Here is a 12,408-nt window from a genome sequence, read left to right on the forward strand (position 1 = left end):
TTCCTGAAACCACAAGGATTTGCAAATGTTTTTTGACAGGAACACTGGAGTGGCAGGTCCTGCAAGGTGGGAATTTTGCAGCGGCATTAAATTGGGATAGAACCAGATCACTGGATGGCCACACGCTCCTGGAAGAGCTCTGCTGGACAATGCTGACCATCCAAACCATATTCCCAATCCAAATATTTACAATTGGCAGCGTGTGGATTTCTTTCTCAACCTTTACAAGCAAGGAAAGTCCAAGGCCCAAGCGGTTGGGGAGCAAAGTCCTCTCCCCTTCACAGCTGAAGCTGGATCAATATGGATGTTCTCACATGAACAAATATTTTTGGGAATTCTGCCACGGTTTCCTGGTGGATTGATCCTATCCCTTGGAATTGGCAAGGGAAAAGCCATGTTTCCATTGACAGGATATGGTGGAGTCATATCAGAATCATGGAATGGTCTGGGTTGGAAGGGACCTTCCAATTCATCCAGTTCTACCCCTTGCCATGGGCAGGGACACCTTCCACTATCCCAGGTTGCTCCAAGCCTCATCCAACCTGGCCTTGGACACTTCCAGGGATGGGGCAGCTACAGATTCTCTGGGAATTCCATCCCAGCCCCTCACCACCCTCACAGGGATGAATTCCTTCCCAATATCCCATTTATCCCTGCTCTCTGGCAGTGGGAAGCCATTCCCTGTCTCCTGTCCCTCCATCCCTTGTCCCAAGTCCCTCTCCAGCTCTCCTGGAGCCCCTTCAGGCACTGGAAGGGGCTCTGAGGTCTCCCTGGATCCTTCTCTTCTCCAGTCTGGACATTCCCAGCTCTCCCAGCCTGGCTTCAGAGCAGAGGGGCTCCATCCCTTGGAGCATCTCCAGGGCCTCCTCTGGACTTGCTCCAGCATCTCCACGACCTCCTGCTCTTGGATCCCAGAGATGGGTCCTGTAAAGGAAACTCATTTTGCCGTGGGATGTCACAGCTCCCACCATCCCATTCCCACAAAGCAGAGGATTTAGGGCATTTTTGGATTAATTGATTCGTAGCTGAGTTTTTTTATCCATGGTTGGGCCTTCTGCCTCCATGGAATTGCCAAATGAGCCATCCTGAATTCAATGGGTGAACGCAGAAGAGAAAGAAGAGGATTTGCTCTCTGTTCCCACTTGAAATACCTTGGAAAATAATTCCAGCTGGGAATGACAATGACATGGAGGCACAGAGATCATCCCTCTGGTTTCTCCCTTTCACAAACACGTGGATTCAGGTCTGTGTGCAGCTCCTGCCCTGGCAGTGCTACCAGAGACAAGAAACATCCCCAAAAACCAGCACCCACTTGATAAATGACAGCAGCTTTTCCTTTAGGATCCTGCGGCCGTTTTTCTCCTGTTCCTGACATTTTCCTTTCTGTTTTTCATCTAACCCAGGAGACATCTCCTTCCCTTGAGCCCTACTCTGGAGTCTTGCTGTTATCAGCAAAAAATGTGAGTTGAGAGTTTGTTTGCCCTTGGGAAGCACTTTTTTTTTTTTCCCACTGGAGTTAAAATAGGAGAAACATTTTCGTGAAGAAGCAAATTTCTTCAGTGGTAAATAATTGCTGAGTTCCTCTTGGAGCTGGGGCTGTGTCCATGGATTTCTGTAGGAATGGGAGGAAGGGTTTTTAGTAGGGCCTGGAGTGACAGGATAAGGGGTGATGGATTTAAACAGAAAGGAGAGAAGTTTAGATTGGAGATAAAGAAGAAATTTTTCACTATGAGGATGGTGAGATGCTGGATCAGGCTGCTCAAGGAAGTTGTGGATGCCCCATCCCTGGAAATGTTGAGAAGAAGAAAGGGGAGAAGGGGAAGGAGAAAGAGACAAAAAAAAAAAAAAAAAAAAAAGTAGGAAAAGGAGGGTGGGGAGGGAGAGAAGGAGAGAAAAATGGAAGGAGAAACAAAAATAAGGAGAAGGACAGGAGGAAGAGAAGGAGGAGAAGGAGGAGAAGGAGAAGGAGAAGGAAAAGGAGAAGGAAAAGGAAAAGGAAAAAGTCCTGCAGCCAGGACTCACATCCCATGAGTCCATGCCATGGATGGTGCTGGCACAGGAGGGAATGGCTCACTCACCTCCAGACTCTTCCCAATCCTTCAGGAAAAGGATGCAGGGAACAACCACTGACCTTGGGACTACATAGGTTTTAAACCTTCACTCTCTTGATTTTCCACTTCCTCCTGGATTCTCTCCCATTTTTTTTAACACTTTAAGTAAGGTATCTCCCTGAAATCTTGACACAACGACCCCAGAGACTCACAAGTGCTGGAAGACATTCCAGAGAAGCTGTGGCTGCCCCATCCCTGGAATTGTTCCAGGCCAGGTTGGACAGGGCTTGGAGCAACCTGGGATAGTGGAAAGTGTCCCTGCCCAGGTGGGGAGTGGAATTCCATGACTTTGAAGGTCCCTTCCAATGCAAACCATTCCATGATTCTGTGATGTCCCACACGTGCTGCTCCTGCAAATGGATCCCTGGCAGTACTGGATGTTTCAGGATCCAGGGATCCTCTGGCCTTCTTGTCACTGGATCTGCACTGGGATGATGTTTTAGGATATTGATAGGATTTATTTTTGGGCTGAACGTGACAATTTAATTACTCATCCATGTGTTCCCTTCCCTGGGATGTTTACTCACACTCAAAACCTTGCATTTGCCTTTTTTTTTCTTCCCTCTTTTAAAAAATTTTAATTAGACTTCCAAAGTGTCATAGAAACTTAGTGCTGTGAATTAAAAGTGCCATGAATTCTTTTTGGATATGTTGCTTGTGACAGGAATGGGCTGGAAAGCCAGAAGAAAAAGAAAGGTTTATTTTAATATTTTAGCATCCTTGTCTGTCCTTTGCCCGCTGTACAAATCCCAGGGGAGATTTCTGCCAGCTGCTTGTCCCGAGGCAGGATGCTCCTCTCTATTCCCTGGAGAAGATCCAGTTCATGCTTAAAATGCTGCTTCTCCATCTCTGGATACCCCCATCCCAAAGCTCTTCTGATGGAAAACATCCGAGGATGACCCCAAGTGGTCCAAGATCCTCCAAACTTTGTATTTTCTCCTTAGAAATTTTGATGTAAATTGGTAAAACAGCTTTAAGTTCGCCTTTTCCCAAGGTTGGATTTTGTGGGAGTGGTGGATCCACGGCTTCCCTGGGTTAAAAATGAGCTTTTCCTCCACGTGTGCTGAATTAATTTCAATTCAGAGCAGCTCGTTCTGAGCTCATTTATGCAAAGCACTAGACTCCCTGTGCCAGCACAAGGGAGGGAAGGAGCAGCTGGGAGTGGAGGAGGATTTTTTTTGGCACAAGTGCCAATTCCTGTCAGTTTAAAGCCATTATGAAACTCTGGGTGGGATTTGGGATCAAATGAAGCTGATCTGAGGCCGCCCAAAGGGAGGAGATCTGTCATTCCTGCCTGCCTGGTTCCCAGCCTGTTCCCATGTGTGCAAGACTTGGAAAAAAAAGAGGATTTGGGGGTATTTTTTAGCAGCTTTAGGGTCAGACTCCCTAAATTTTTTGTATTTTGAAGCCTTTTCTCCCAAAATATTTTATCCCAACAAGCTGGTTCTTCCCATATTCAACTTAAAAATGCCACAAAACACCAAAAAAAAAAATGTACTAAGTCTCCCTTTGCAAGCAGGGAAATCGTGGGCTCATCCCAGAAATGTGATTTGATCTGAGCTGGGACAGGCAGAAATCCCTGGCTGCACTGGGAAGTCAGATATCCCAAGGGACAGCGTCTGTTTTAAAGGATTTGAGGTTGATAATGGGTTGCTTTTCCAAAGGTTCCATCCTGGTGTCGTGTTGCTCCAGCTCCTTGGCTCAGCTTTTTGTTTCCTGAATAATTTTAGGCTGGAGTTTTTTCTCCTTTGCACACTTGAGGCTCTGCTGCTCTTTGTTTATGGAGTTTATTCCCTTGGGGAAGAACGAAATTATTTGGAAAACCAGCTCCTCAAGGATTTTCTTCACTTCCACAGTAAATTTGAAATTTTGGGACCGGTTTTCCTGCGAAACATTTTAAAAATGACAGCCAAATGTGGGAAATAAAGAATCACGAGGGTGATGGGTGGAATTAACGTTTCCTTGCTGAAGATTTTCCTTTGGATCAGCAGGAAAATCTCCCCCTCATGCCTGGCTGTGGGAGGACACTGGTGATGGGAGAGGGGACAGGGGATGGGGACAGCTGGGAGAGTTGGATAAGGCTGGAAAGAGGACAGGGAACAGGAGACAGGGAATGGGGACAGCCAAGGCTGGGGACAGGGCCTGGGGACAGCTGGACCAGGTTTACCTCGATACAGGAAAATCCTGGAATGGTTTGTGTTGGAAGAAACCTTGAAGATCATCCCGTTCCAATCCTTGCCATGGGCAGGGACACCTTCCACTGCCCCAGGTTGCTCCAAGCCCCATCCAGCCTGGCCTTGGACACTTCCAGGGATCCAGGGGCAGCCACAGCTTCTCTGGGAATTCCATTCCAGCTCCTCACCACCCTCACAGGGAAGAAATTTTTCCGATATCCCATTAATTCTGTCTTGTGTCAGTTTGGAGACAATTCCCTGTCTCCTGTCCCTCCATCCCTTGTCCCAAGTCCCTCTCCAGCTCCCCTGGAGCCCCTTCAGGCACTGGAAGGGGCTCTGAGGTCTCCCTGGATCCTTCTCTTCTCCAGTCTGGACATTCCCAGCTCTCCAAGCCTGGCTCCAAGATTTCCCGTTTCCAAGTAGATAAATTGTGTTTCACACGTCTCGGTAATTGCAGCCTTAGTGAAGCCTCAGGAGCTGCAGATGTGGAGAAAGGAGGGAAGAAGAAACTTGGGATAAAATATCACCCAAACCCCAACCCACTGAACATGGAACCAATGGACCAGGGAGAGGTGAAGAAACAACCAAGGCCAGGAGGAGGAGAAACAGGCTCCCCCTTTCCTGTCCAGAACTGTAAATAATTCCAGTATTTTGGCTCAGTTTGTGGATCAGGCACACTGTGTGGAAGAACCATTTTTGGGACAACAGTCATGGGAAAAATGCGGCAGCCATACGATCACTGGGAGATGAGGACAGCTGGACCAAACAGCCAGGGATGGGGACAGGAGAAATGGGGACAACTGGGCCACGCTGGGATGGGACAGGAGACAGGGGGAGAGCTGGACCAGGCTGGGATGGGGACAGGAGAAATGGGGACAGCTGGACAAGGCTGGGATGGGGACAGGAGACATGGGGACAGCTGGACCAGGCTGGGATGGGGACAGGAGAAATGGGGACAACTGGGCCAGGCTGGAATGGGGACAGGGGACAACCTGGCTACTATCCCAGGCCTGGGACAGAGGCCGGGGCCAGCCAGGCCGGGCTGGGTTAGGCCCAGGCCCAGGCCCAGCCCCGGGCTCAGTTTAGGCCGCGCTGTCCCGTCCCCGTTGCCTGGCAACGGTCGCGGGCGTCACGTGACCATACAGGAACGCTCACGTGGGTCCGTTGGCGGCGCCGGTTGATGACGTAAAGCGCCACGGGGCCGTGCGGGAGCGCTGCGGGAATGGAGGAACGGGAGCGGCTGTGCCGGGAGATCCGAGTGCTCCAGGGTGCGGGAATTGGGGGAAATCGGGAATGGGAGCGGCTGTGCCGGGAGATCCGAGTGCTCCAGGGTGCGGGAATTGGGGGAAATCGGGAATGGGAGCGGCTGTGCCGGGAGATCCGAGTGCTCCAGGGTGCGGGAACTGGGGGGGAATCGGGAATGGGAGCGGCTGTGCCGGGAGATCCGAGTGCTCCAGGGTGCAGGAATTGAGGGGGAATCGGGAAAATCGGGAATGGGAGAGGCTGTGCCGGGAGATCCGAGTGCTCCAGGGTGCAGGAATTGGGGGGGAATCGGGAAAATCGGGAATGGGAGAGGCTGTGCCGGGAGATCCGAGTGCTCCAGGGTGTGAAGGGATCGGGAGACACCGGGAAACGAGGGGACACTGAGGGGAAAAAAGGGAGGGAGGGATGAGGAAAAAAAGCTGGGATTGGGAATCAGGGAGCGGCTGGGAGCAATGTGAGAGGACTTGGAGTAAGGATCAGGGGAAATCTGGAGAATTTTGGGGGGCGGCGCGGTGTTTTAAGGGAATTTTCGGAATCTGCCCTGGGACAGGTTGTGATGGGATCTGGGGAGTCTTTGGTGGGGGTGGGACGTTGGATTTTAGGGTTGGGATTGGGGGGAGTGTGAGTGGGATGGGGATTGGGAAGATCCCAGAGTGCTGGCAGAAGCAAGGAAAAGGGGAGAAGAGAGGATTCAGGAGTTTTGGGGGAGGAGGGAAGCAATCCAGGGAGTGCTGGGAAAAGGTGGAAAGGGAGGAGACCCAGGAATGCCCAGTGGGCCAAGGCAGGGAGGGAACAGAGCCCATGGAGTGCTGGGGGATTTTGGGGTCCCCACACCAGGGAATTCCCACAGTCCTGCTCTTGGCAGGATCTGGAATTCTCCTGGCTTTGGGAGGGGGCTTTTCCCTGTCCCACAGCCCCGGGCTGGGAGCACAGAGGTGGGATGTGTATCCATGTGCTTTTCCCAAGCTCTGGAAAGCACCAGAGCTTATTTTAGCACCAAATCCCTTTATTTTTGTCCTTCAAAGTAAATTTTCCTCATTAGTGAGGCCACAGCCTCCGCTCAGGACTTGGGATTTGCCTCTCCAGGAGCTCCTACGTGGGGAAATGATGAGAGGGAGGAAAACAATCCTTGCTTTTCCATGAGGAATGTGCTGACTCAGCTCTCCTGGCAGCACCGTGACCCTGGTGAAGGAAAAACTCTGCCTGAAACACTGGGCTCCAAATTCCTTAGGGAATCACTCATGGGAAAGGTTTTCTAAACACCGAGGCTGGACAAGGGCAGAAATTCCCAAATTAACAGGGATGTTGGCTTCCAGAGGGACAAAGCCTTGGCGTGTCCTTGTTTCTGCTTTGAAGGGAACTTGGGAAGAGTCTGGAGCACCAGGAGCAGCTGAGGGAGATGGGGGACTCATCCTGGAGAAAAGGAGGGTCAGGGGGAATCTTCTGGCTCCCTAAAATTCCCTGACAGGAGGGTGGAGTTCAGGTGGGATCAGGATCTGCCAGGACACAGGGAATGGCTTCCCACAGCCAGAGGGCAGCGGTAGATGGGATATTAGGAAGGAATTCTTCCCTGTGAGGGGGGTGAGGGGCTGGGATGGAATTCCCAGAGAAGCTGTGGCTGCTCCTGGATCCCTGGAAGTGTCTGAGGCCAAACTGGATAGGGCTTGGAGCAACCTGTGGAATCCAGGGATTTAGCATGGAAGTGGAACCAGGTGTTCTTGAAGATCCTTTCCAAACTAAACCATTCCTGCACGCTGTGATTCCATGACTTCTCCTTCCACCCTGGCTCATCCGAAACCCGAGTGATGGTGGAATTCCAGTGCAAGGAAGAGCAGCTCTGTGTTGCTCTCAGATTCCCACGGGATCAGGGAATTAATGCTCTGTCTTCTCTCCCTCAGGTCTCATAAACAGCCACAGGAACATGCACGGGAATGTCCCACGTCCGGCGGCATCGGCTCCTCCGAGGTGGAACAACCCCCGCCAGCCCGGCTACACCAGGAGAGGAGCCTTTTCCACCAGGTACCCCCAGCAGGCTCCCAGGAATTTCCACCCATGCCAGACTCACTCCTGGAGGAAAAAATACTCCCTGGACAACCGGCTGCCGGGATCAGGGTATGACGTGGGAAGTGCTTCCAGCACTTCCCAGGGTTTTGGGAGCCTTGGGGACAGCCAGACTCCTGAAGCACCGGAATCGTCCCCGGAGAGACACGTGGACTTCACCACGGATGGGAACATCGTTGTGGATATCCAGGTGCCACTAAAGGCTGGCCAGGAAAATGTGGGTCCTTATGGCGAGTTTTCTGGGCGGGAAGTAGCGGTGGCTCCTTCGGTGGATGGAAATATCCAGAAATCTCTTCTCCGGGAAGAAGAGAGAAGACCTTCCCTATCCATTTCCTTCAGTTCCACGTCGAGGACTGTGTGCCTGCCTGGCAGCGGAGCTGGGAGCTCCTTTTCCGCCTCTGGAAGCACCAGTGAAAGTGCCGTGACGCTGAAGTCGGAGCCACAAAAACCTTTGGAATTTCCAGGTCAGGAGCCAGTCCAGCACTCGGTACGGATCAAGGCAGAACCACTTTCTCCAGGGCAGCCGAGTAGTGAGGAAGTCCGGGATGCTTCCCTACATCCCAAACTCTTTGGGAACACCGAGATGCTCTCTCGACCTGCTCAGGCTGGGGAGACTCTGGTGAAGAGCAGATTTCCCGTAATTCCCAAAGCTCCCGCTCTCCAAAAAGCTGCCTCAGCACCCATCTCCAGCAAATCTCAGAAATTCAGGAAAAGCAATTACACCTGGGTAGCAAACCCTGGGAAAAGCTCTCGGACTGTGAAGAGGTGGGCGAGCCCTCGAGCCGAAAATTCCAAGAAAGGCACAGGGGGAGTGGACAAAGGTGCTAAAATCTCCCCCAAGGCGGATTTGGGAACGAAGATAAAGAAACTGGGATTGCAATCCAAGCTGGGGGTTTCTCCCAGTAAATATAAGTGGAAAGCCTCCAGCTTGCAGACTTTGCCTTCCACTTCCAAGTCAGCATTCCAGTGGAGATCCGAGGACCAGAAGAAGGCTCCAGCCCCAAATATCTCTCGAATCGTCTCTGTCCCACCGGCTCCGGGTGTGGCATCCGTTGTTCCCGGTGGGATGAAAGGAGAGGCTGCCCTGTCCAGTTACAAAGTGAAGAGTCGGACAAAAATCATCAAGAGGAAAGGGAATGTGGGGTAAGTTTTTCATCTGGATTTTGTGTCTGTGGGTTTCATGTCAGGTTGTGGCTGTGGGGGAAATTCCAATGAGGGTTGTTGTGTGCTGGACGATTTATGGAATCATGGGATGGTTTGGGTTGGAAGACCTTAAAAATCATGGAATTTCACACTCTTGCTATGAACAGGGACACGTTCCACTATTCCAGGCTGCTCCGAGCTCTGTCCAACCTGGGCTTGGACACTTCAGGGATGGGGCAGCCACAGCTTCTCTGGGAATTCCATCCCAGCCCCTCACCACCCTCCCAGGGAAAAATTCCTTATCAATATCCCATCTATCCCTGCCCTCTGTCAGTGGGAAGGTGTTCCCTGTCTCCTGTCCCTCCATCTCTTGTCCCAGGTCCCTCTCCAGCATTTCTGGAGCCCCTTTAGGCCTTGAAAGGGGCTCTGAGGTCTCCCTGGATCCTTCTTTTCTTCAGGTTGAACACCCCCAGCTCTCCCAGCCTGGCTCCAGAGCAGAGGGGCTCCATCCCTTGGATCATCTCCAGGGCCTCCTCTGGATTTGCTCCAGCAGTTCTATGTCCTCTTGATGTTGGGTGATCCAGAGCTGGATCCTGTGAATCCCTGTGGTCACTGACATTTTCTCACTCAGCAAAGGAAGCTGCATTTTCCTTGATTTAATTTCAAATTCTCGTAATTGTTGTGTTGATTCCTGCTTCTGTTTCCCACATCCCTTCAGTGCTTCCCAGCAGGTTTCCATCCTTGCCTTGCCCTCCTGCTTTGCCTGGAAAACCATCAGTGGGTGGATTGTGCTGGGAAAATCACTCTGGAGCAGCCTGGAGAAGTTGGGAATGTTTGTGATTTTTTGGCAGTTCAAGGAGACCTCCCACACCTTGGTAAATTCCAGCAGAACCAGGGAAGGGATCATCCCCCTGTGCTGGGCACTGCTGAGGCTCCTCAGATCCTGGCAGGAGGATATTGAGGATCTGGAGCATGTCCAGACTTGGGAATGGAGCTGGGGAAAGGTCTGGAGCACCAGGAGCAGCTGAAGGAGCTGGGAGAGCTCAGCCTGGAGAAAAAGAGGCTGAGGGGGGACCCTCTGGCTCCCTAAATTCCCTGACAGGTGGGTGAAGTCAGGAAGGATCAGGATCTCCCAGGGAACAAGGGACAGGGTGTGAGCAAACAGCCTCAAACTGCTCCGGGGGAGGTTTAGTTTGGATATTGGGAACATTCCTTTGTATAAAGGGTGATCGGGCATTGGGAATCCCCATCCCTGGAGGGATTTAAGATCTCTGTGGATGTGGAACTTGGGGATATGGTGGTGGCCTTGCTGGGAAATTTCATTGCTGGGAAATGCTTGGACTTGACGATCTCAGAGATCCTTTCCAAACTAAACCATTCCATGATCCCATGATTCAGTCCCTCACATCTGCTGAGCAGAAGGCAGTGAGTAAGTTTGGCTTCAAACACCTCATTCTCCATCTGTTCCTTGCCAGGAATTCTTCACATTTGCCTGTTTCCTTGGAATTTTTTCTTCAGAGATTCTCCTTCCCCCTCAGCAAGAGGAGAATCCTGGTGGGATTTGACTCCTCTTGGAGCCCTGGAGAAGAACACCAGGAGGGTTTTGGCCACTTCCCTGCCCCCTCCTAACCGTGTGACGTTTCCTTTCCCAGTTCCCCCACGGACAAGAAGAGCATCTCCCCCACCACAGCTCTGAAGAGCCGCTTCCACCTCCGGAGGAGAAATTCCATGCGGGGAAAACCTTCGGTGACGGCAAAACGCTCCTCGCCGCGGGGCCTGGTGCAGATTTCCAAGCACCGGCTCTGCCGGATGCCGGCGACTAGGACACAGGTGGCCACCAAGGAAGGTAGGAACAGGCATTCCAAGGGCTTACTGGGCTCGGTGGAGTGATTCCAAGGGTTCTTGGCTTTGGGACTGTGTTGCTGAGTTGTCCTGGAGGTGTTGTTGGTCCTGGAGCAAACACTGAGGAGAGGTTTGACTTCATATCCGTGTTGTCCTTTTGGCGTCTCCACAAAAAAAACCCTGTTTCCTGGTTTTCCTGGGGAATACACAAATCTCTTACCTGTATCCCAGTATGGTGTCCAGTTTTGGATCTAATTTGCTTAAAACACCAGTAATAGTGGAATACTGAATCCATCGTGTTTGGGAACAGGGAATTTGCATCCATGCCCTGCTGCCTTGGAGCAGAACTCAGAGCTCAGTGTCTGGAATGTTGCTGGCTTCAAGTCTGGTTCTTCTGTTCCCTAGGGATATTTTTATGGATAAAAGGCTTCCCCTGCCTGGGATTCAGTTGTTTCAGGTGGATATGAGGCACATTTTCCCTGTGGCCCCATGAAATTCCCTGTGGGAATTGCAGGAGCTGGGAGAGGGGTTTGGATCAGAAGTAGCTGGGATTTGTCTCCTGTTAAATGTTGGGATTATTTGGTGTTCAAACAGCTTTGTTGAGATGATGTTGAATTTTCCTGGAGGAGGGGTTTTGGACAAGGGATGGAGTGCCAGGACACAGGGAATGGCTTCCCACTGCCATTCCAATGGGCACGGTTAGGAATTCTTCCATGGGAGGGTGGTAAGGCCCTGAATGGAATTCCCAGAGAAGCTGTAGCTGTCCTTGGATCCCTGGAAATGACCATGGCCAGCTGGGATGGGGCTTGGAGCAGCCTGGGGTAGTGGAAGGTGTCCCTGTTCATAGCAGGGATGTGGAATTCCATGATCTTTGAGTTCTTCCAACCCAAATCATTCGATGATTCCATGAAAAGACAGAAAGCTCTGGAGACATGGAGCAATTTGGGATTGCCACAGCATTTTAACCTCGGAGGGAATTGATGCAGTGATGCTTCCAGGGATATCAGCTTGTTTGGAATCCCAGTTCCTTGATCGAAGGGAATGTTCACACACTGAAAAATCTTATCTTGATTTTAACTGGATAAGAATGAGAAAATAAAGCAGGAATGCGGTTTTGCTCCAGGCTTTGGGAAGTTGGCAAATAAAGAAAGTTGGAGAATGGAAGAAAAAAAAAAAAGGGAATAGGTCTGAAAGTGACCTTGGGAGAGCAGGGAGTTCATTCCCCCCTCCAAAAGTGGATCCAATTATCCAGCCTTTCCTGGCAGATGCTTCTCTGTGTGGCACCTTTTCCTTTGCAGAGAAGTTCAGGAAGGGCCTGGATTGCCTTGAAATTCCCTCAGTGAATTTTGGATTTGCTCCCTTTGATTAAAATTGACTTTCTGGATTTGAATCCTTTTGTACTTCAAGATTTTTCTTGGAGAGCTTCAATCCCAGGCAGAGGATTTGCAGCTTTATGTGTTGGAATATTCTTAAACTCTGGGTTTGGAAAGCAGTGGAATTATTCCAGGGCTGTTCCTCTGTGTGCTCCAGGACTCCCGTGGGGCTTTTTCCCCCCAGGTTTAGTAGGAAAAAATTATTGGGTGGTGGATGGAGCAGGGATATTCCCAAGTCTGGGAGGTCCTGGATGCTCACAGGGACTGGGACAACTCCCATATTCCCTGTAAGTGTTTAATTATGGATGTGGTGCCAGTGTCTTCTGGTTCCACAGGGAGCTGGGAATAAGTGAAATCTTGTGGATTCAATTCCTGGCTTCCAGGTTATCCAAGAGGTTTTGGGAAGGATGCTTTGGTTTCTTTTGGGGCAAAGTGTGGATG

The 12,408-nt window shown here is 51.0% G+C and overlaps 1 protein-coding gene across 1 annotated transcript in view; it reads left to right on the top strand.

Moving 5' to 3' along the window:
* Positions 1-5,433: 5,433 nt before the first annotated feature.
* Positions 5,434-12,408, top strand: part of ZC3H3 (zinc finger CCCH-type containing 3) — a 127,070-nt gene continuing 120,095 nt past the window's right edge. The window contains exons 1-3 of the mRNA XM_068172118.1: positions 5,434-5,553; positions 7,447-8,752; positions 10,405-10,598. Of these exons, the coding sequence (XP_068028219.1) occupies positions 5,508-5,553; positions 7,447-8,752; positions 10,405-10,598 (1,546 nt within the window). The 5' untranslated portion in view covers positions 5,434-5,507. The remainder of the gene's footprint in view (positions 5,554-7,446; positions 8,753-10,404; positions 10,599-12,408) is intronic.

The sequence above is a fragment of the Anomalospiza imberbis genome, chromosome 1, assembly GCF_031753505.1.
Source record: "Anomalospiza imberbis isolate Cuckoo-Finch-1a 21T00152 chromosome 1, ASM3175350v1, whole genome shotgun sequence".
Lineage (NCBI taxonomy): Eukaryota > Metazoa > Chordata > Aves > Passeriformes > Viduidae > Anomalospiza > Anomalospiza imberbis.